The 23,399-nt window shown below is 46.5% G+C and overlaps 2 protein-coding genes across 2 annotated transcripts in view; one reads left to right on the top strand and one right to left on the bottom strand.

Annotated features, from left to right (window-relative positions):
- Positions 1–1,409: 1,409 nt before the first annotated feature.
- On the top strand, positions 1,410–18,301 carry TMOD1 (tropomodulin 1). The gene is made up of 9 exons (XM_010085022.1): positions 1,410–1,630; positions 3,567–3,723; positions 7,200–7,319; positions 10,525–10,614; positions 11,122–11,252; positions 12,834–12,941; positions 14,356–14,499; positions 15,218–15,362; positions 17,854–18,301. The coding sequence occupies exons 1-9, from the start codon at positions 1,511–1,513 to the stop codon at positions 17,916–17,918; spliced, it is 1,080 nt and encodes a 359-aa protein (XP_010083324.1). The 5' UTR covers positions 1,410–1,510; the 3' UTR covers positions 17,919–18,301.
- Positions 18,302–22,387: 4,086 nt separating this feature from the next.
- TSTD2 (thiosulfate sulfurtransferase (rhodanese)-like domain containing 2) overlaps positions 22,388–23,399 on the bottom strand; it is a gene marked incomplete at its 5' end in the record, with an annotated part of 11,887 nt that continues 10,875 nt past the window's right edge. The window contains one exon of the mRNA XM_010085023.1: positions 22,388–22,784. Coding sequence (XP_010083325.1) covers positions 22,525–22,784 — 260 coding nt within the window. The remainder of the gene's footprint in view (positions 22,785–23,399) is intronic.

The following is a 23,399-nucleotide window of genomic DNA, read 5'->3' on the forward strand; positions in this document are numbered from 1 at the left end:
CATCTCCTGCGCTCCACCTGCTGAATGGCAAGTGTCAGGAATGTGAGTGATGCAGGAGTTGCCATCACACCAGTGGGAAACCGAACGTCTGACCAGATGACAGCTTTAAATTTAAGGGCTTGCTGTCAAGCCATGTGTGTGTTAATGTGCCCTTTTTGTGACCAAGCTAAAGATAATTTTTTCTATCTGGAACAGCAGCTACGTTGTAAGTTGTATAAAGAGACTTCTCTGCTAATGAAGAGCGATCATAAGAGCATGATCTGCCCTGAGAGGATGAGCAAAGCTGGAGAGATGTGACTCAGAACAGGGCTCTGATGCTCTGCAGAAGCTGCAAAGAGTCAATTTATGGAAACCCAAAAGGTGTTTGGCTCCTTGAAAAATGCACAGGCCTTGCTGTTATTTTAATGCAAGTGTCACTTGAGAGAAGAGCAAAAATTTTTTAAACTGTAGGAAAAGTAACTTTAAATTATCTAGAGGTCAATATGCTCTGCAAAAATTCAGCCAAAAAGATGTAAATATACGGACAGTGCTATGGAACAGAAGGAAACTTTCATCAAAAAAGCAGAGTTGAATACGCTCTTGTGTGTTGTGGTGATTGTATTTTTAACCCACCTGCATATTTTAAACAAGTTGTCCTTAACAGAAGGTCTACTACAGTCTTTTAGAGCTGGCAGAGGTTCAGTTACGTGCGTGTGATTCTGTATGGCATTTTATATTAGGAGACATGGGACAAACCCCTGGGTCAGCAGGGATTATCTAGATAGGTCATTTAGTACGTTACTCCCACTTCTCTTCTTGTTGGTTTAGATGTGCAGTGACACTCAGGTCAGCTGCTTAGTGTGCAGCAGTGCAAACACGTGTTGTCTCGGGGAAGGTGGGTCACTAAACAGCACGTTTAACTGGCAGCCTCCCGAACACGGGTGGATAATACTTCCTGATCTCCTTGTGGCTTTAGAACATGGGAAGGAGTGCTGCGCACTGTGGCCTTGTGCAGGTTTGCAGGGCTCAGAGGTACTCAGAGATGCTACAAATCTGTTTTCCCACATGGTGACAAGGTTCTCTGAAGTGCCATGTGCAGTTACTGGGGCTTGTAAGGGCACGAGAGCTACAGACTTTATGATTTGTGGTTCATTGTTCTTCAAGGAAATAAATGCCCAGGACACCTTGTTAACATCTAACAGAGCTTGGAGAAAGACGTCTCTGGCCAGGGTCCCACACAAAGTACTTCCTCAGTAAGTCCTTGATCAGTGTGCTGCCACAGTTGTGCTGCTCTCATGACCGTGGGCTGTTACTTGCGTGTAGGATATGGATGGGGGGGCCCTGGGCAATCTGACCTGGCTTTGAAGTCAGCCACTCTTTAAGCATAAATCTTCTGCAACTCTATGGTATTCAGCTTTCCCTGGCCAGCTGGGCTGCAGTGTCCTGTTTCATGTATTCAGTGTTAACGCTTCTTGTTTTCATTTCAGGTCCTATTGTGGCGTAAAAGTGAGATTCACGAGACTCTTGTAAGATGTCTTACAGAAAGGAGCTAGAAAAATACCGAGACCTGGATGAAGACAAGATTCTTGGAGCTCTGACAGAGGAGGAGCTCAGGAAGTTAGAGAATGAACTGGAAGAGCTAGATCCTGATGTAAGTAATTTTCACACAAGGTTTGCTCAGTGGTAAATCTCAGTAGTTGTTGGGGAATGGGCTGCACTGGTAAGCTGTGTTTAAGTCGGATCCTTTGCAGAGGCTGTGCTCAGTGCAAGGATGGAAGGGACTGGCTACAGATGAGCAGAAGCAGTTCTACCGTCGCAAGCACAGGCTGCACGTGGGACTTTGTTTCTGTGATATTCCCCTGCCCTTGCCCTGGCTGTGTGCTCTGGTGTGGTGTGCACTGTGATCTGCAGCACTGATGCTGGTGCGGGGCAGTAAACCTGCAGAAACTGAATCTCTGCTTCTCATCAGGCCACTTTGAATGGAATGTTTTGGGTTTTGTGGGTTGTTTGGGGTCTTTTTTTGTAGGAAACTTCAAACAATCTGTGTTTTTGTCCATTTAGGCAAAAATCCAAATCCCAGCATTTTGCAAAATGGGACAATTACTTTCTAGCAACCTCCCAACATCACCAGTAGCTGCGCCTATGCAAACACTGGGCCTGCTGGTGCCAAGCAGTGAAAGCTTTTTGGAGGCAATGTTGTCCTTTGGCCCCAGCAGGGGATGTGCAGAGCCAACTGGCAGGACTCTGAGTTACAGCAACGTTAGATGATGAAGCTGGGCACTGCCAAGTGAAAAATTGTTCCTGCAACATGCAGTTAGTGTTTCTGGGGAAAATGATGGGCAGTATAGATTGCAATGAAAAATACTGATGATGTAACACAGGAAAGTAATTAAGAGGTGGCAGGCTAGCTCCCAGGATTAAGCATATGGGCTGATGGGCTGGTTACAGCTGCCTCAGAAGACACAGAGTTGCGCAGCATTCTGTGAAAGAGGCAGAAAGGTAAAATAATTGCAAACATCTGTCAGTACAGGTGTAGCCTGAGTACAGGAGTTAAAGCCTGAAGATTGAACGGTCGCCTCTCACAGCGTGAAGCCTGAGGAAGCAAGCTGTTTCCTACGTCTCCCTGCTTGTGCATTAGCACAATTCTCCTCTGTTGCCCTCCAAGGTTGCCTGAGTCTAATTACTTCCTATTAGTCATTTTCCTTTCCAGGCTTTTCAGTGATACAGACTTAAGTTATAATGAATTACTTTTACTAGGTGGGCATGGAAAAGTCAGCATGTTGTTCAAAATCACCTTGGATGTCTTAAAAAGTAAATGTTGACTCCTATCCAGCAAAGCTTTAAAGAACATGCTTAGTGTCAAATCTGGGAATAGTCTTACTGCATTAAGGCTGTTCTATATTTAAGTATAAGCAGGTGCTTACATGCCATATGTGTCAGGCACAAAGCAACTTCCCATGGTGGCTAATGTGACTGAAAAAGGGCTGAGGTTTGCAGGGCTTTTGTTCTGTAATGGAAAGACCTTCTCTGAGAGACCTTGCCTGTAGTTTTGTGGTGGATCACAAAAAACAGAAGGGACCACCATGGCTGCTTTTTGAGAGATGACTGGATTTCCCTGAACTGATTCTTGTCAGGACACATGGGGCATGTGTGCACTCTGTCAAATGCATACAGGGAGGAGAAGATCAGTTGAGTTCAGCAGCTTGATTCTGCCACTGCCACTGTTGTGAAGAGGCAGCAGAAATGGTGATGGTGTAGAAGAGGCTAGGGGGACGAGGAAATGATGGCTGAGAGCCCCCAGAGAAAGGGCCGGAGCTGCTGTTGTAGAGAAACATCCACTTGGCAGCCTGGAGATCTTGCAATGGAGCCAGCATTTGAAATTGGAGGGGTGAAGGAGCATCACATATCCTACATGATGTGGGAATCAGTGGGGTGGATGAAGATAACCTTTGACACATGGAGAAGCAAATTGTTCAGCAGTGTGAAAGAAAGGCAGTGCCATGAGGAAAGTGGAAAGGGGAGAGTGTTGTGATGGATGGCAGTTGTGTCCTACAGAGATAACTCCTGTTTCTTCCCTCCATACCTAGAACGCATTGCTGCCAGCAGGGCTCAGGCAGCGGGATCAGACGCAAAAGCCACCAACCGGCCCGTTCAAAAGGGAGGAACTCATGGCCCACCTAGAAAAGCAGGCGAAGGACGTTAAAGACAGAGAAGACTTGGTTCCTTTCACAGGTGAAAAGAGAGGTATGGTCATCCTTTGCACCACGCTGAGTGCGTCATGATGAAGGCACAGTGGGTGCACAGGAGGCTTGTGTATGACCTGTGTTGCTAAGCACAACTTTATTTTGACACCATTGGCATGGTAGATCTGTTCTCTCTGCTGTCTATCCCCAGCCCAGGCTGGCTAATAAACTGAGGTGTGCCCAAGAGGTCCATGCGCTTGCTGATTTGGGCACCACTTGATATGTTGGTAAGTGATGGGCAGTGGCTGTACCACTGTGCAGCTTCTTTCTGTCCCCATCCTACTGCAGCTGTGTCAAGCTCTGGGGAGGACATAATCTTCTGCCTGCTCTTGTTCCTCCTCAGCCCTTTTCTCCTGTGAGTTCTGCAGGCTGTGCTCTGTCTTCCACCATTGCCTTTCATGCTCCATCCCTACACTCTGAACTTCATCTTGGTGTAGAGAGACTCTACAGCTCCCCTCAGCTATGATGATCCCAACAGTTCCCATGTAGTCTTCATCAGCTCTTGACAACCCCAGCCTCATTTCTTGTCTCCTGCAGCTTGCACGTTTCTCTCTTCCTGTACCATACCCTGCGGCAGTTGCTGCTGTACCCCTGCTCTGCATGTCCCTGGGGCTTGTGAGCCCGGGGTTTGCTTGCCTCTTTCCTCTTCTTCTGGCATCTTTTCCTGTTCTCCTGGGACATGCTCCACTATCTAAAGGACTTTGCTCCTCCCATTAGCACTCTGAATATCATCTGACATGGGACACAGTCTGGTCAGTCCTTGCCTCTGGGTTCCAGGAGCTTCTCAGCAGCTTTTTTCTGCTGCTGCGTCTCCCCCTGGACCATCGTCCCCCTGCAGCAGAAGTTCTGGTTCTACGCTGTTCACACGACTGGTTGCCCTATGTCAAAAAAGAAGTGCATGAAAATGTGGACCTGTGAACATGTTTCCCAATTAAGGTCTTTCTCAAAGTTCCCTCTTTACTGATCCACGTGCCTCTCTGAGAAAGAGTTTATGTTAAATCTGTCCATTTAATAAAACTTGAGGTGGTATTTTTAGGGAAAAAAAAAAAAAAAAGAAAAAGAGTTTAAAGAATTCTCCTTGAAAGAAGGAAATGAAATGAGTAAGTTGAGTACTATCAGGAAGAGCAATTTAGCAGCTTCAAGCATACCCCAGCCCAGCGTTGGCTACCGGCCTGGTTAGCCCAGCAGGTAGTGGCAGTGCTCCACAGGAGGGAGGCCCTTCAGGCATTCTGAGTCTTCAGCTTCTGGTCTGAGCTAATCATATTTCAGTCTGATGTGATCTCAAACACATTAAACATATTTTCACTTCTAACACACTGTTGAGTGAAGACGCTACTTACATCTACTGTGAGCCAGGGATGGTAAATTACATACTCACAGTTGTGGTGATTTATTTCCAGCTCTGCCACATTTGCACTTTGGAGGGTGATTTACAAGTTTGCCATGAGATGTGCTCTCCCTGGCCGTGCTGCTGAACGGGGCAGGACTTGGTGCGTACATACCTCCTGCATTATGATATATAATGCTGTGTTTGTTGCACCATTTAATTTAAAGTTCAAACTTCTATTAAAGCATGACTGAGATACAAAACTTTCTAAAATTAAAAACCAGAAGTTTTGATGACCCTGAGATGTCAAAAGGAGTTACTGTGTGACAGAGTTAAGTTTACCCTGTTTTCCCATATATTCTGCTGAACTGACCAGATGGAGTGTACACTTTGCTGAGCTGTGTGTCCAGGGGGACAGCGGGTCCGGGTCTCCGCACCGAGGCAGACCTGAGGGGGCCAGCCCTCCCCAGGCATTTTGCTGCAGAGTACCCAGAAGGTGCCTGGCCGTGAGGGTGCGCATGACGCTCTGCCTATTTTTGCAAGAGCAGCTGTGTCCCGGGGGGCAGATTCCTGCCCTCTTTGTCAGGGCAGCAGCGTGCAGGCAGAAGGGACGTATTGCAAAAAGCTGTTTATAGCAGCCTCCATTTCATACCGGGGGAGCCCAAAGTGCAGTCGCTTCTTCTTTGAGGCTAAATTTAGCTGCTGCTGTTTCTGCACATCCCTGAGCAGCAGGATCTTTGTGTCTCCCCTCTAGTGCCACTGACTCTGGTTTCAGAGGGGGGACAAAAATAGTCCTGGCTGGCATGCCAGGCTGAGAGCTTTGCACTCGCTATCTCTCTGCAGTGATCCTGGTCTATTTCAGGGGAGGGGACTACTCCAAAATCCTCTAGGATCCCTCCTCCTCCTCCATCGCGCAGCAGCGGTGGGTTTACCCAACAGACTGCTCCTGGCCATGGTGTGTTAAAACAGTGCAAGCCTCTCCCTTTTCTTTGGTGGCAGAGGCAGTGGCGGGCAGGTGCCCTGTTGTGAGATCTCAGACCTGGCCTGTCCAGGCTCTGCAAAGCAATCTGCCTGCCCGTTGGCGGTGGGAGCCATTGGGAGCTGGGAGTACCCGTGCGCTGCCATGAACCTTGTCCACTGCCCCACGCCTTGCTGGGACACAGACAGCTCTGGACAAGAAAGGGTTGTGGCTTACCCAGTGATTGTCCCAAGCAATGGGGTGGGGGAATGCGGGGAGCCCACAGCGTTCAGAGCTGGGCTGGAGCTGTGTCACTCGCTGCACAGAACCTTGTCCACGTGGGCAGCCCCTGTGAGGAAAGGCCACAAGTGAGCAGCTGAGATGGCAGCTTTGCATTACCAGCTTCACCTGTTGCTTTGCACCTCTGACTTGTAGGGAAGAGACCTGTTCCTTTGTGTGTTGCCATCTCGGGAGATAGAGCATGGCAGTCTCCATCTGCCATGCGCCCTGGGTCTCTCCTCCTTGCCCTTCTGTCCTGTGCAGCCTCTGAGACAAACCAGCCGCCCCAAGCCTTCTCCTCCTTGCATCCCCTGTGCTTGCTAGACAACCACCCACTATCCCTGCCTGCTGGCAGACCCCCTCCACCACCTCCTTTCCAACCTCTTTTGAGTAACATGCCATCTGCCGTGCCACTGTGCATTTGGGACTAGCAGCAGGAGCTGCCTCAGTGGCAGGACCGATCGATCCTGCATGGTGCTGCGTCTGGGCCACTGGCCTTTCTTGGTCCACGTGTGTGCTGGCAAATCTCCATCCCTCTTATGCAGCGTTCAAAGAACTGAAGTCCTGCAGGGGCAGGCTGTGCATGGCTTTCTGAGTGCTGTGCATTAAACCGTGATCGACCTGTGCAAATGTACTGTTGGGCTTTTGTAGATGCAGCCCTCTGTGCTGGTGAAAGAGTCCAGCTCTAGAGTTGGAGGTGTCTGGCAGGTGCCTCCAAGCTCACATTGCAGCAGGAGTCAGACTGAGCTTAATGGGAAGGGATTCAGTGTCTCCTTTGATTTTTCCCTAGGTCCTTGTGCCCCTTCTCTCCTTTCCACTGTGCAGATCTCACCCCACAGAAATGCATCTGGATGGCTAGTTGTGAAACAGGTGCTATAGCTATACCAAGAGTGACCTCACTTTGCATTTACAGGAAAAGCTTGGATCCCCAAGCAGAAGCCAATGGATCCTGTTTTGGAAAGTGTGACTCTGGAGCCGGAACTGGAGGAAGCCCTTGCTAATGCCTCTGATGCAGAGCTCTGTGACATTGCTGGTAAAATAGTTTCACAGGAATTGGGGGTTCAAGTTCTTTGACTACTAGTTTATTTTTGTTTGTTCTTTTGCAAGAAATGACCTATTGAGCTTTTTGCTGTTTATCTGGATGCTGTCAGTTTTGACAGGATTTATTTCTTTGTTAAAAAAAGTGAGGAGGGAGAAGGGCTTATCAAGGGAAAAGAGTGTGCTATTTGATATCTTCTCCCACCTATGCTGCTAAATCTTGCAAATTACAGCCTGTCACCTTCAGGAGCACAGCTTTCTTCAAGCCAGACCTCTAGGAAACAATCAAGCCAAGTCAGTGAGAATGTGGATTTCTTGTGCAACCTATTAAAAGAGCTGTCAGGTTAGAGCAGTCTTTCAATGGATGCTAAGGTCTAGTGTTTGTTAAAGAACTTTTCCAACACATTTTAAAGCTATGTATTTTCTTGCGATTTTTGTGGGTGGTCGGTTTTGTGAGTGTTAGCTCAGGGGTGGGGTAATCCAGCATTAAAAGTTTGGTGTACTTTATGATGACTGAGAAGCAGGCTGGAATGCATAGCAAGCTGGAGAGGGGACAGAGCAGGTGCAGGTGCTGTTTGAGCCTCGACAGCGTGCTCTTCACCAGGCTAAACAAGCGCTGTGCAAATCCAGGACAGGTGCAGTCTCTGTCTGGGGGGTTTATTCCTCCATGGTAGGTTAGTTCAAGCAGTGTCCCATTGCTGCTTTTCAGGCAGTGTTGTCTGAGCGGAGGCGGACCCCTGCAAACCTCCTTGCTCTGCCACTTTAGAGTTTACAATACCAGTATCATGCTGAAACCAGTAACGTGGACTTAGCTCTATGGCTGGGATAGGACATGCCTGCACTAAAGGAGTGTATGAACACCCTCTTAGTGATTTACCGAGCTCGCATGTTCCCAGCTGGTCTAGCAAGTCGATGAATATTTCAGTGCTGCTGGCTGCTTTTTTCCATAGTGTCTCCTCCAGACTTCCATACTCCCTAGCAGTGTCCTCCTTGCCAGAATTCTGTAAGAACCCTGTAGAATAACCACACCAACTAGACATCTCCTACATAATAATATCATATTCTGGCTTAGAAATGTGTTTCTGCATTAAGGCTTCCAACATACGCACCCTGGCTAAGGACTGAGTCTCTGGATTTTGCTTTTTTATTGTCCTATAGAGCCCTATCCTATAAAATCTGCCTTTCTGAGCTCCAGATCTGTGCAACAATTTTTCACAGATAAGTGCTGCTGTTTGGGGCAGCTAATTCTGCAACTGTTGGGAGAATACGCTTGAGGTGGCAGCAGGGGAATACACTTGAGGTGATTGAAGCTGTGCTGAAATCTCAATATTGACAGTGACAGCGTTGCTTTTCCAAGTTTGCTAAGGCTGTGAAACAGCTCCTGCCTGTTTAGCAGGGCTCGTTGTCAGCCATGGTGTGTTGGATCCCTTCCTTAGCAAGGCTGGTAGGATAGCTCGTGTGCATTGCTCCCAACAAGTTCAGGAAAGGGTCCCGTGCCTGTGGCCAGCTTGGGGAGGCAGAAATGAGATGCCTTCATTCTGCTTGAGTTCCTTTGGACAATACACACTAAGCACCAGACTTGCAGACCGCGAGGCCCTGTTGTCTACCAGCACAAACTCTAGTCCCAAAAGCCCCTCATGGTCATAACAGCAAATCCTTCCCTCTGTGTGCACTCCAGATATTCACAGTCCTGGCTGAAGGAGAAATTTTGTTGTCAGAGTAAGCTGTGTTTGGAGTGTATGTGTGTCCCCAAAATGCTGAGCCTGCATCGAGCTGTGTTGCACTCCTGAAAGTTTCAGCTGTGAGTACATGGCAGAGAAGAGGGCCAGCTAAAGTACAAACAAGCAAACTCGAAGTGCTCAACCTTACTCAGACTTTCAGACGGAGACTGCTTGGTTCTGTGCAATCCAACCGGGAATGTGCTGGGGGAGTGGGGGGAAGTGGACAGTGGTGTTCGTTGAGGCCCTTTGTTGCAGGCTGTCCTGCCTGTGCAACCCAGACTTGGGGCCAGAGTGAGCTGTCACTGTGACAGGTGTCATTCATGTGATGGGCCACAGGGAGAGCATTTTTCTGCAGCTCCCAGCCCTTCTTGGCCAAAGCACCGAGCAAATGGTGCCAAGCACACATAAGAGGAGCAGCAAATGGGAAAGCAGAGTGCCTTTAGAGGTGGCATGCTTGAATTTTAGGGAGAGATTGGTCCTCTATGTATTACAACCACTGTGCAAATTTGGAGGTCAAGATTTGTTCAAATGTGTCTGTTTATAACAAGTGTTTATGTGTCTGCATTTTAATGTAGAAAGTCATATAGTTATTTGAAAAAAAATTTAAAAACCAGTTTCTTTTCAAACATGAACTTTCTGTGAGTAGCAGAAACAGAATTTATAAACAGAATCTTTGCCCAAAAGTTTCTAAGCCGTTGGCTTCCCACTGCTCATTTGCAGCTGGCAAGAATGTCAGCAGACCACCCTGGGCACGTTTCAACGTGCATTTGCTTATTGGGTTTGCAGTCATGAGCCTGAGATACACAAATTGGCAGAAGTTTGGCTTTTGGGCTCTTACAGTCTTTGAATTTTGTTCATACCATCACTTTGTACATTTTGACCAAGCCAGCAGAGCTTTAGCTTCTCACTGTGTCAACTTCCACATGTACAAAGATCAATTCAACACATACCACTACCACCACCCATGCTTGTTGTTGAGTAAAAACATGACCTCGTACATTGCTGCCTGAGAGGTGGGTTTGGTTCTGCATGGGGCACAGCTCATCTCAAAAACTGGACTGTCAGTGTGTGGCACATGCCCAGGTGAGCAAGGGTGATGAGGATGTGCAGGCTCCTGCTGGACTGGACCCATCCTACCAATGGCAATTTTTTTTGTCTTTTATTGTCTCACTATGTTTGCACAATACTGAGTCAAGCCAGCTACTGGGAAGCCTTGGCTGTTTGTTGTTTGCAAGACGATGTTCCTCTTTTCCTATGAGTCATGCTACATTGGAATAAACAAGGGAGTGCACTTGAGCCCTGTTGTGTATTTATGACAGCTGGGGGCTTGGTCCCATCTTTGTATGTTGTTCTGTGCTTGCACAGGGAAAAGTAATGCGCTACAGACCCCCATCCCAGGCAGCACTGCACGTGTGCATCTTTTCCTGGCTTTAGAGCCTGCATTAACTCAAGTCATGTTCTCCTTTTCTGTTTCTGTAGCCATCCTTGGCATGCACACCTTGATGAGTAACCAGCAGTACTATGAGGCACTGGGGAGCAGCACGATTGTGAACAAAGAAGGGCTCAACAGTAAGTGATTTAGAGTGTTAGCAGTCTGCAGTGCTTGGCTTTGAAGCTACTAGCAGAGGCAAAGTGGGAATTATTTTTAGGCTGAATGTTGGAGTTGTCAGAGCAGCCTGTGGTTGCTGGGGCCATCTCTGGTGCATCCTGACCCTGTGCGAGCCAGCACAGTCTCAGCTGCTGCCCCGGTGCCATCCAGGAGCTCGCACAGCCCAGGGAACAGCCCCACGCAGGCAGCATGTCCTCCATCACCCAGTTTTGGACCATGAGAGCAGCTAACAGCAGACACCAGCTGTCCTGTGCTGGTTGTCCCCAGTGCCAGGCAGTGTTTCTGGATGCATGTGAGCATAGGTGGAGCTGACAAATGCTTGTTCAGTCTCTCATGTTGTGTCTGTTTTCCAGGTCATGCTTCCCTCTCCCAGTACTGCTTCTGGAAGAGGAGAAACACACCCAAAGAGAACATGTTGCTGCTCCAGGAGCTTCTGGTTTACATGTCTTACTTCTTTTCACTTGCAGGTGTGATTAAGCCCACACAGTACAAACCAGTTCCTGATGAGGAACCGAACTCAACGAATGTGGAGGAAACTCTGAAAAGAATACAAAGCAATGATCCTGACCTTGAGGAAGTCAACCTTAACAATATTATGGTATTTTCACCTTCCTACTCTCCTCTCTTAATAACAGGACCAAACATTTGATACACAGAAAGCAGAGACCATGTCTGTTTTACTGCACAGAGTAGTACCATAACACTGCACATAGCCAGACGAGAAACACCAGTGCTTCCCATCTCCTTTTTGGGCAACGGGGGTAGCAGGAGGACTGCTGTAGGTGCCTTGAAGAGCTGAGCTGTGTTGAGGGCAGTTTGGGAGATCAGTCCTCAGCCTGCCTGCTTAAAGGTGTTTTAGGTTGCTTTAATGATTTAGTCACGCACATTTGCTGGAGGGGCTGTTGATGGAAGATGAAATGGTGGGAGGGAAAAGGCTTCATAATGCTGATACTTGCCATGAAAATATAAAGAAACCTTCCTTCTTGCAGGTAGCCCTGTTCATCTCCCACCCATCCCTTCTGCGGGACTCCTTTACTTCCTGTAGAAAGCAAACCAGACACAGCACCACTTCTTATGTTGCCTCTCGGACACATACACATACTAAAAAACACAGTTTCCATCTGTCCCTTCTTGACTCCAGGACTCCCATCCCATGGGGTTTGTTGAATGGTGACATACTCAGATAATGGGAATATGGTTAACTGCACGTGCACAGGAGAAACACTTGTGCCATGCCACCTGCACATTTCTATAATTAAATTATTTTTACTTTCATGTTTGATTCTGGCTAGTGACTCTGAACATCCCTTGAGGACACTAGGCTGAGGATCTGGAAGGCAGGCACTATTTTTGTGTTGGACTCATGACTGTGGGACACAGTCTGGAGAACTGGGGAGTGGCAGTGGAGATGGTAGGCTGGTGGGTTCTGTGTTATGGCTCTTCAGGTAGCTTTGACCACAGATGATTCCCCATGGTGCAATCCAAATGGTGTGACAAGAAGTCTGAGCTGAGGATACTGCTTAAAATTTTAGACAGATGGAAACCTGTGCATCTGAAAAGGGTATAATTGAAAGTGCCTGATAAGTGATAAATACTCATTTAGTAGGAACTCAGAATAAGCAGCATGGATTTATTTTCTGGGCTGAGACCTACCACAGTAAATGTTAGCCTAAAAGATGTTGTGTAAAGCAGTCAGAGCTGTCTGTGGCTTGTTCTACAAGGAGATCATTTCAGATCTTTCTGCATCAGGACCTGTAGGTGGAAATTTTCCTGAACATGATATGAATGTTGCTCAGTGCTGTCATTCATATTAAAAAGTGCAGGAGCAGTGCTGTGTAGGCTCATAGATCCTAGTTACATACATCGTCACAATGCCTGCGTTCCTAAGTAGCTGAGTTTCTAGGCAATTAAATTAAACAGCAGAGACAGTGTAGCTTCCAATCAAGGGAGTGGGCAGTCAGCAGAGTGGGAAATAGGGTGAAGACATTGCCGAGCTCCTTAGGCCACGGTGATTATAGCAAGAGAACTTGTAAGAACATTTACTGACCCCTTCCTAAGTCACACCAGTGCATTTGGTGATTTGACCTTGGTAAGAAATCTGAAGTATTGTTTAAATGTATTTTATATTCCTTCATACAGATTATGGGATAACACAGGTTTTCTGCATTTCTTTTCACAGAATATTCCCATACCAACTTTAAAAGCTTTTGCGGAAGCACTGAAAAATAACACCTATGTGAAGAAGTTCAGTATAGTTGGGACACAGAGCAATGATCCTGTTGCTTTTGTAAGTACTGTCGGCTCACTCTCATAAAGTTGTGACAAGACCTGTTCTTGGGCAAGGTATTTTCATAGTTACTGACTGACTGCTTTTGCACCTTATGTCACATTTGCTCTTGCGTTTGGTGCAGGTGCTTCAGTTTCAGGAGTGCTAGTGAAAGGCAGCGACAGACAGGCTTCAGTTTCTTTGCTTCATTTTTCATCTGCGGAGATTTCAGGACACAATCCTTTAATCCCATTTGGTCTCATATCATCTTCAGGGATCTCCTGGAAAAGGAACAGAAGACAAGAACTGAATTCTTAGTGGCACTTTGTAAAAACAGTTTATATCTCTCAGTTTATCCTACATCAGGGCCAGTCCATTTGTTTCTGTTGGTACAAAGCCTTATGCTGCTGTGCGCACACCTGTCCCTCCCCTTGCACACGTCTGCTCCGGCTCTTTCATGTATTCCTCTGTGCAGAAGCATTACTTTGCATGTTTTATGCGTAGCCTCTGTGGGTGATAAAGGGTCTTTCTGGCTGCTGCGAGCGGTCTTAAATATCGGTGGGGATGCAGAGAGGTGCTGAGCAGTTCTGCCGGGCCCTTGTGCTGCCTTCGGGCTGCATTCTTGCACACTCCTCCAGTTCTTCTTCACCCAGGCCACCCCTGCCTACCTCCACACACATGTGTGCACACCACCTCCAAAAAGGAGAGTGAGTACAGCCCTCACATTACTACAGGCCCTCTGGACTAGGGAAGAAGCCTCTGCAGGCAGGACCGGCGCTGTCTGAGGGCCTGTGGGGCACTGTGCAGGGCTAAGGGAGCTGCAGAGTCCAGTGCTGGGTGAGTGGACGCAGGTCAACCCTGCCGCTTGGGCAGCACTTTCTGGTCCTTCTGCTTCATGACGTAGACAGGTCATCCCAAAGCAAAAGTGATTAATACGGTTGTGATGCCACCTGGGAGGATGCCTTGGATGTGGAGAATCCCTTGGTGTTCAAGACAGACGCTCCTCTCTCTGCCTGCTGTGACTGGAAGCATCTCAGCACTGCGCAGAAGGAGCAGTGCCAGCAGGGAGCCGATGAGGCAGGCAGCAGGGCCAGCATCCCTGCCATCACCATGCTGGCTTTAGAAGAGGGACAGATGAATCTGTCATGGGGCAGCCACAGGTGTGGACTGTCGCCTTTGGGGTGGCCCTAAAGGTCTCTCCCTACGAGGTTTTGCCATGGCCTCCAGCATGCTCATGTGCAAGAATCCCCATGCAACAGGGAAGAGCCCCCCTTCACCCTGCACAGAGCTCTCCCATCTGGTGGCAGTGAAACTGCTCGGCAAGTGGCATCCTCCTGGTGTCCTCTGGAGGTGAGGGACATTGAACCCTGCTGCTCTGGGGTGCTCTGCCCCTGCCTGTCTGACTGACAGCTCTTCTGCCCACCTCTGCCCGCAGGCACTGGCAGAAATGCTGAAGGTTAATAACACACTGAAGAGCCTGAACGTGGAATCAAACTTCATTTCTGGGTCAGGGGTGCTGGCTGTTGTTGAAGCGCTCCAGGGTAACACATCACTCATAGAGCTGCGCATCGACAACCAGGTAAAGTGTGCGTGAGCGGGAGCTCTGATGAGGTGAACATGTCTTGGTTGCAGGAAATTGAGTGGCTGGTCAAGGTGGCAGCCCGGCGCCACTGCCAGGCTGCTTTGGAGAGGTTTCAGCCCCTTGTTTCTGCTGCAGTTCCTGGGCAGTGTCTGGTACTGCTGCAGCAATTAACAAAGGCTGTGGCAGTGCAAGCAGCATTCCATGTTCCTGGGGTTGCCCTGGAGAGCAGTGATGCACCCGTCCAATATCACACCTTGCTCCAAGCTCTTGTGGAGACTTAAATTCTATTCAGTAAAACCAACATTTGTACTACAAGGCAAGGGAAAGAGAAGGAGAGCTCCAGCATGTGTGGCTGTACAGATGCCGTGGCAAGTTTAGGTCCACCAGAAAGCCAGGGGTAGTAGTGAAGCAACTGAGCTATGGGGAGCTCAGGGACAGGGGACTGGGAGTGCAAAATATCCAGACATCTCTTAGATGCAAATCTGTCCAAGATATAAAGTCTTAGGGCAAGGGGACTTTTGGGAATATCTGGTGGAGGAGGTAGAGCCGCTCAGTTGTACCAGGAACAGGCCAGCAGTTTGTTTCACCAGCTCCAATTCAGAAATGCCAAATGGACAGGTCCAGAGGGAAGGGGTGGAGATGGCATATCTAAGTGCTCGCTCTGAAGCACCGTCTGACCTTACCAGCTTGCTTTTCTGTTTTCTGTTTTCAAAAGAGCCAGCCCTTGGGCAACAAAGTAGAAATGGAAATCGCAAACATGCTGGAAAAAAACACCTCCCTGCTGAAGTTCGGGTACCATTTCACTCAGCAAGGTCCCCGGCTCCGTGCCTCCAATGCCATGATGAATAACAATGACCTGGGTAAGTCGGGCTGGCTGCAAGCCAGGGAGCACTGGAAGGTCCCTCCCTTTGCCTGTGGTCAATTCCCAGTGGTAGAAGGGCAGAACTGCTTACTTGAAGGCTCCAGTGGATGTGCTTGAATTCGAAACCACCTCTTGAAGGGCCTGATGATGCCTTGCCCCTTGAGGAATGCAGCCTTCATGGACCGGTTCCCGAATACAGCTGCTGTCAGCCAGGCAATGAGTTGTGCTCCAAACCTGGAGACACTGGGCAGCTAAAACTCCCAGAAGAGGCGGTGTTTTTGGCAGCAACAGTGGGTCTTATTGGGAAGGAGTGAGAGCTGCTAATGTGCTTCGATACAGCACGTGATACAGCATATGGCGCATGGGTTGTGAGCTGCCAGCACTTGTGATTCCTGCCAACTGCTTGTCTTCTTCCAGCTTCATTCCCAGTTTAACAAGGAGATGAAAAGTAGTAGAGTTGAACTTTGAAGGAAGTGGGACTTGGCTCACCCCCTTCAGCAAAACAAATTGGAAGTGTTTCTAGGGAGAGGTGGGAAGCCACATGGCTTTGAGTTATCTTTATACCCTAAATGAAGTGATCAGAAGTGCTTGTGAAGTAAAATGTGGGCAAGCCTGCAAACTGCCATTTCAGCCAATGCATGTGGCACAGGCTTTCCATTGCTTGGCTACAAGCTGCTGTAGAGCACTGGAAATCAGTCCAGCAGAGTAGTATTGAATGCAGCCAACACACCAGCCACGCTGTTCTCAGTAGCTCCTACCTGCATTGGCAGGGTGTTTACAAACGTGACAGCGCCAAACTGCTTGGCAGCAGCAGCAAGTATAGCTGGGAGGAATAAGCAACAGTTTGCAGATATTCCTTTTTGTAAATTAGAAAGAACCCATTCCCTGGGAGGGTGGGTGTTTCTGCAAGACTTGGAGGGACAGAGCTAGCGGCTGCCCTGGCCCACTGCTAGGCAGAGCCCTGCTGTGAGTGGGAGGCTGGGCTGGAGGCTCCCAGGGACACCTTCTCCACCACTGCTGGGTTCTGCCAGGCACAGCTAGAAAGCAAAGGCTAGCAGGCAGGGTCTGAGAAAAGACCTAACATATAAGTGCCAGCTGTGAAAAAGTGGTGGAAAATGGGAACCACCTATGACAATCTGCATATGGTTCACCACAGACAGGGTCTCTGTCCCTTCATGAATCAACTTCAGGTTTAAGAGCCACAGAAAAACAACTTTAGGTGGCTGCCGTATTTATACAGATGATACATATATTGTGTTTTAAAAATTTAAAAAATATTAAAAAACCAGTCTTGTTTCAGCCGATACCATTCTCCTAGGAAGCACACCCAAGCATAGAGGTATGTGCCAGTTCTTCAGTGACCACACAGAATACTCAATATTACGGTTTGATGCATATTTATTCTGTCTGCAGCTGCATTCCTGGTCACTAGAGTGCTGCAGCAGGAAAGGCCTGCTATTTTCTGTCCTCTAGAACAGAGCAAGGGTTTTAATGGCTGTGTAGTACCTGGCATACAAAGTAATCAGCTGGAAGATTTGGATCTAGTATTTTAATTGTTCCTGCTGTAAGGGGAGGAATTCACAACTTGTCTTCCATTAACAGTTGTGCATGTTGCCTTTTTGACCATTAAGATCCTTGTTTTTGTCTGATTTGGTTCTTGTTTGCAGCTTGTATTCATCAGTGTCATGGTGCCTGGCAGTAGCGTCTCAGCTCTACACCTGGACAACATATAAGTATAGAAAAACTTTATTTTCCTCCCTGTCAGCAATAGTTCTCTGCTTGTGCTTCACTCCAGTGCTCTTGCCTACCATCACGTGATGCTACCAGAACTTGGTTTTGGTCCCATAGCTTCTGTTCTCCAAGATGCTCTATATGAACCAGCTATGAAGGCTTTTACTTTCATCCTCATGAGCTAACTTCTGCATCCTATTTATACCTTTCTTCTCTCGCATAAATTTCTTGAAAAGTCATGAGTGTAGCCATTAGAGCTGTAAATCAACTTTAAAAGTAGATACGAGACTGCTTTGACCATGTTAACCATGATCAGAGGGCTGGTGGCTAAAGGCTTAAGATAAGAAATGAGCTAGGGTTGGTGTTTTTTTAATTTGAAGGGCCATTTAGAAAAACTAGCAAAGAAAAACTGTTACATCGGTCTCCTGCTGTCTTTACATCAGTCAGCATCAGATGATGCTTTGCAAAGATTAGAAAGACAAACTGTGAAATATAACTGACTGTAGAATAAGGGAGGAAAGGCTGAAAGTAGCTTCTGGCCTTAAAATTTCATAAGGAGAGAAACCTCATCTTACCTTCCTTGATTTTAAACTGCGTAAGGCTGTGCCTGCTGCTTAAAAGCAGGAATTCAGAAGCTGATGCTATCCTGTTTCTTTCCTGGCAGACATGTCTCAGGTGCTTTCCACACCAGGTAAGCCAAACCTGCCATCCACTTCTTCCTGTTGCCGTGACTGACTCCTCTTCCTCTTCTTTTTCAGTGAGGAAGAGAAGACTTGCGGAGTTGAACGGGCCTATTTTTCCCAAGTGCAGAACAGGAGTGTAGTTCCTGGCTATGGAGGTCATTCATGGTGGTCTGTGCTACACTGTGGAAATCTAAAGGCAATAAGTGCCTTGACAGAGTATTTGTGGTGCCTCGGTTCTGTTTTATGCACTAACAGTTTAAATTAACTAGTGGCTGTAGTTGAAGATTTTATCCAGTAGGACTGTTGATGTTTTCTATAGAGTTGGAAACTATTCAAGCCAATTTTATGCAATCTCAGTTTGGAATACATCCCAGCGTAAAAGTGACTCTTAATTAACCTGGGACCTAAATTTTTCTATAAACTTCCTGCATGGTGTTTCATACAGTTAGGATGTGGTACGCATGAGTGAAATATACAACTGTTCCACAAAAATTATAGAAGTATTAAAAAAATACTTTATTTTTTTTTTCCAAATTGATCTCAAGTAACTATAGAGGAGCAACTAGTTTAACAAGCACTTCTACCTGGAAACATGGCTAATTTCAAGAATTGTGAATTACAATTTTTTTACTCACATTTGCTGAGTCAACCAGATGGAGATGCTGTTTCAAATGCATCCGTGTGTTTCTTAGAAAAAACTTGATCCCCACCCCTTGATTAAAGGGAACTTAAGGCCACCAATTATAAAACAGTCTCAAAAATTGAGTTTAGAATGGGTTAATATCCTTCTATCCTACGCATGCCTGAAGAAAACCATGACCTTTAGAGATGTGATGCAAATCCTAGCCCCACAGAGATGGCCAAACTAACCAGCAGGCGGGAGTCTTCCTCTTTTCTAATCCCCACTCTTTCAGTTTCCTAATATTAAAAGTGTGTGTCCAGATATTCACTGGAAACAAGTCATATTATTTCTTTTTGCTGTTTTGTCTAGATTCTGTTCTGCTAGGGATTTTTTCTTTTATTGCCATCCCTAATGTCTGCATAAATGCAACAATAAATGGTGTGTCCTAGAAAAGCTGTTAAGTGAAATACCCTAACCCTGAACTTATACTGCATACAGTCTGACAGTTTTTTGCCAGACAGTCTACCAGGCTAGACCCAGACATGCAGTGGATTGGACACAGCACTATCCCCTCCAAAACTCCTATTAATGTGCGTGGGATCCTGCTCAGTAGGAAGAGCCTCCTGGGAGAAGCATCGCCATACTGAAGCCTTATTCTTGGCCTGATGATGACACATCCTAGAAAATGTTCTCACTTGATAGAAATCTGTGTGTACAAATCTGTTAAGAGTGAAGTTTTGCAGCCTTTTACACATATTCCAGCAAAAGTCCCACAGATTTCTTTAGAGCTTGTGCACAAATACCACAGATGATTTAGCTCTGACCAAGAAAGCAGAAAACCACTATACTTTCAGCAATGTGGGAAGCACATTCGTTGCTCTTCAAATCTTAATAAATGCACCAGTGGTGTTTAAATAAAATGCTTCACTGTATCTTCCCCCTTACCCTGCAAGTTCCATATCAGAAAATGAAAAGAATACAGAAGAAAAATATGTGAAAAACATACTGAAAAAAAATAAAAGAAACTGGCAGCCTCTTTCTTCCACAAGCATTGCAAAGACTTCAAAATGGTCAACTAAATCATCAAACTAGACCCAGAGTTTCAGCTGAGCCATCCACTCGGATTTGCATGGTACAGGCTTAGCTCTTCCACTGGCTTCAGAAAAATATAGATTTATCTTACCCTGGGAAATCCTGCTGGCACTAAGAAAGCCGGACATGCAAGGAGATAGATGCATTGCAAATTAGTGAGCACTACCATAGATACAACAACAGCATTTTTCCTGAATGAAAAAAATAGCCCTTAAAAAAAAAGGGGGGGGGGTGCGGGGAGGGGAAGCAAGAACGTTGTCTGATATTTCACTGTTGCAGCATCCAAATTAAGCACACAGCCCAAACGTACATTAAGCTGGCGGGATCCTCAGTTAATCCTCACAGAGCTGCTTTGCTGAAAGATGCATGTGAGAGCTAAGAGCTGTGCATCAGAGACAGGCTGTGCTGAGGCATCAGGCTTCATGGTGAAAGGCATTGAGCTGTGCAGTGATGGAGCTACAAAACAGTGATGTTTAGGAGTAAATGGATCACTGTCCCAGCAGCCCTCCAGGAAAAGCAGAAAAAAGCCATCTGCTGACAGCAGCATCTGGCAGTCACAGACAATCTTGCTTAACTCACCTCTCCTCAAGCTAATGTGGCTTCTCTCAGGCATTACCACTGAAGTGCCTGGATCCCAGCACGCAGCATTTGACATGGCAAATTCTTATTTATATTAATCTGACAAAACTAATCCAGAAGCCAGGATACAGAAGCTGACCATGAGCTAACGTTCAAGAAGGAGGCTAAGGATGTCTCTTATCCCCCTCTCTGCAGCAGAGAGAATCTGGCTTTATGGGCCTCCGTCTCAAACGCTTCTCCTCCTTTGCCTTAGTGTAGCAAGGACCAGAAGAGGCCCCATGGCTCTTCTCTGCCTTTGAGGTAGAATTTCCAGCTGCCAGGACCTCTCAGGAGAATTGTGCCTTGTAGCCAGGTCTACTACATGGCAGACAATTAGCTACGTTTCAGCATTTACCTCTGCAGAACTAAGCACCTCCAATATAAAGGTGAAGTGTATTTGTGCAGTACTTCAAAAATTATAATGGAAGCGCTAAAGGTTATTTATCATCATAGGAGTTTCAGAAGGTTACATATAAAATATAGTTGTTGCCATTCTGTACTGATAAGTGATCTAGAAACAGCCTTCCAAACAGATTACAGTGTTCCAGACTTGTTGATAGACTGAATTATAAATCTTTGTTCTTTTTAGCCTAACACATGAAGAAAAAAGACAGCAATATGAAGTTGGGGCACCCCCATTAGTGCTCTAGACCAGGCCTGCAAGTAGAGCTTCCACGTTTTTCCCAGTCCTCAAAAGCACAGAGGTTAACTGGCCAGCAAAGCTCAGGAAGCAAGATGCCAGGGGACCATGGGTACTGCTTAGACTTCTACTGAAGATCTCTACTGATGGGAATTTTCCAATTTCTTCTCCAGTATGGACCGTGCACAGATTTACTATCAAGTATCATCCTAGAAAGATTGCCAAAGGAGACATTCCTAAGTTTCAAAGTTTTGCTTCATGAAAGCAACTGTTGATTTTACAGTAGCGATACTGGAAGTAAAAGAAATACTTGCCATTGCTTTGATGGAACCAATGCCCCCATCTTTAAGTTGCTAATCAAGCCAACAACGAGGCCTTGCTGAATTCATAGCACTGTGGGAGAGTTGCAATCTAACATTGCCCTAACTGTCATTAAGCAACTGCAGAAACCTGAGTAAACTGTTTTCTTGCTTTTAAAAGCAGTTGCCAGTAAAAATCCCCAAGAAACCAGTAAGTGATTTTGATTTCCTAATGACTAATTACTATTTGGTACCAAGAACGACTATAAGTTCCAAAGACATTTTTCAGTCAAGACACATGACACATCTTCTACGCTATTAATAAAACCCTTCTGTACATTCTACAGCATCAGGCACACAAAGCAGCAGGCGGAGAAGTATTTTGAGCTCATGTGCTGTGGATCCGTTCAAATTCAAAGGCAATTTCTCCACTAATAGGAGCTAGAAATCACATAAATATCTCCCAGCTTTTCAAAAATTCAACCCATGTTTACAAAGGACAAATACTCCCCAAATCTTGAATTATTTAACTTGGATAAAGGATCTTGCAATCTCCTTAAAGCTATTGCGGACATTTATGCACACGTCAGCATCACTCCCAGTGCCATAATGCTGGTATTTTGACAGTCTTTGTGTTCCCCTCTCTGTGTGTCTCAGTTTCAACATGCTTCAAGCTGTCGGTTTTTTCTAGTGCAAGCAGATCTTAGCCCTGGATATTTCATGTACTGGTAAATTGAGGGAAACAACAGTTCCCAGGGAGACAGAGCACTGGGATGAGGATTACTTTTGCTGTTCATCCTACAGGTCACACACAAGGAGTATGGCTGGGCAGACGGTATCTGTGGGCCTTTGCTCCAGTTACAAGGGGTGTCCTTACACTGCCTTCAGCCAGTTTTACACAGAAGTCAAGTCAGTGATTTCAGGTGACTGCTCCTTGCTTCTCACTGGTATAAAGCAAGAGATGCAGGCAGATGGCGTGTATGTGGAAAATATCTTCAGCTCTAATCCAGTCATGTACCCACACCCAACTGATACATCTGCTGCTTTCACACCCTACCACTAGCTATTGAAGCAAATGCATTATCAATGGAGAGGTCAGACAGATCCATCTCCACGCAGAAGGAAAAAAATTGAATTGTTCTTATGTCCCTTCAATCTTTTTTGAATTGTGAGCAGCTGTGTCCTATCACACATCGCACTCTGCTCCAAAATTCCCATGGTAGAGGCCATGTCACAAGACTGTTCCGCGGGAAAGGAATCCTGCAGTGCTGGTGATGGGTTGGGCACTCTGGTAATTTACAGTCAAGTAATAGATGGTTTTCAGGGCGTACTCTAAGCTTAAAGGTAGCGTATGAACAAGACTTTCTGAACCAACAGGTTTTCATAATTTCCAAACCTAACTGAATAACAGATAGGGATCTGGTTATAGAAGCCCTTCACATTAGCACAGGTGTCAGATGAGCTAATGAAAAAGGTTAATCTTTTCCTGCGTTCAACATTCTTTGCAAGAGACGTTCAATAGGTACCCTTGGCCGTCTCCTTGTACATTCACACTCCTCCTTAAGTGTCTGTCCTGAAGCCCTCGAAGTCACCTTGAGCTCTTTCTCTTGACAAACAGGACAGCAAGCTGTAAGACCTTTGTTGCGACAACTTGGACATGTCAGGACAAGCTGCCGGCAGTGCTGGCTGGAACAAAGTTTATACTGATCCCACAGTGTCCCACAGTATCTGCATGCTGGAGAGAGGAGGAAAAGAAAAAGTTAACACCCACTTTCCCCATATGTTCCCCTTGCAGAGGGTCCTCCATGACACCAGGGGGCTACAACCTTTCATTTAAGTGGCTTTCGGGTTTTTAATTCCTGCTTTATCTTGATCTTCTAGAACCTAGTTAATTTTTAAACTTCTGATTTTGATGTAAAAAACTTAGGACAGCTGTCTCGCAGGACATGGAAAAAGTGCTCACTAATGCTTCCTCTAGTTACAGTCACACAGATTTAAAGATTCTTGCTGCCAAGTGAAGAAGAAAGATATGGGCTGGTAGTAATTAAGCCACTATGCAGGAATGTTGCCTGCTGGGGAAGGGGGTGCCATGGGATTTCTTTCCACCTAAAAACAATGGCTTGTGCAGATGTGGTATCATTGTAGTCCTAGTAGAGTCCTTCTACAACATCAGACAGGTTTTAACCCTTTAACTGAAAGTTACATCCCCGTTTAGCTGTACCATCAAGAAGCTGCCTACTCCAGTACTTCCCCTTGAAACTTCTGTAGGGATGGCTGTGATGTATCCAGAGTGTGTTCTGTTTCTACACCAAGCCAGGCACCTTCAAGATGGATATGGTAATTGCAGAGC

Source organism: Pterocles gutturalis, unplaced genomic scaffold (genome assembly GCF_000699245.1).
Source record: "Pterocles gutturalis isolate BGI_N339 unplaced genomic scaffold, ASM69924v1 scaffold26540, whole genome shotgun sequence".
Lineage (NCBI taxonomy): Eukaryota > Metazoa > Chordata > Aves > Pterocliformes > Pteroclidae > Pterocles > Pterocles gutturalis.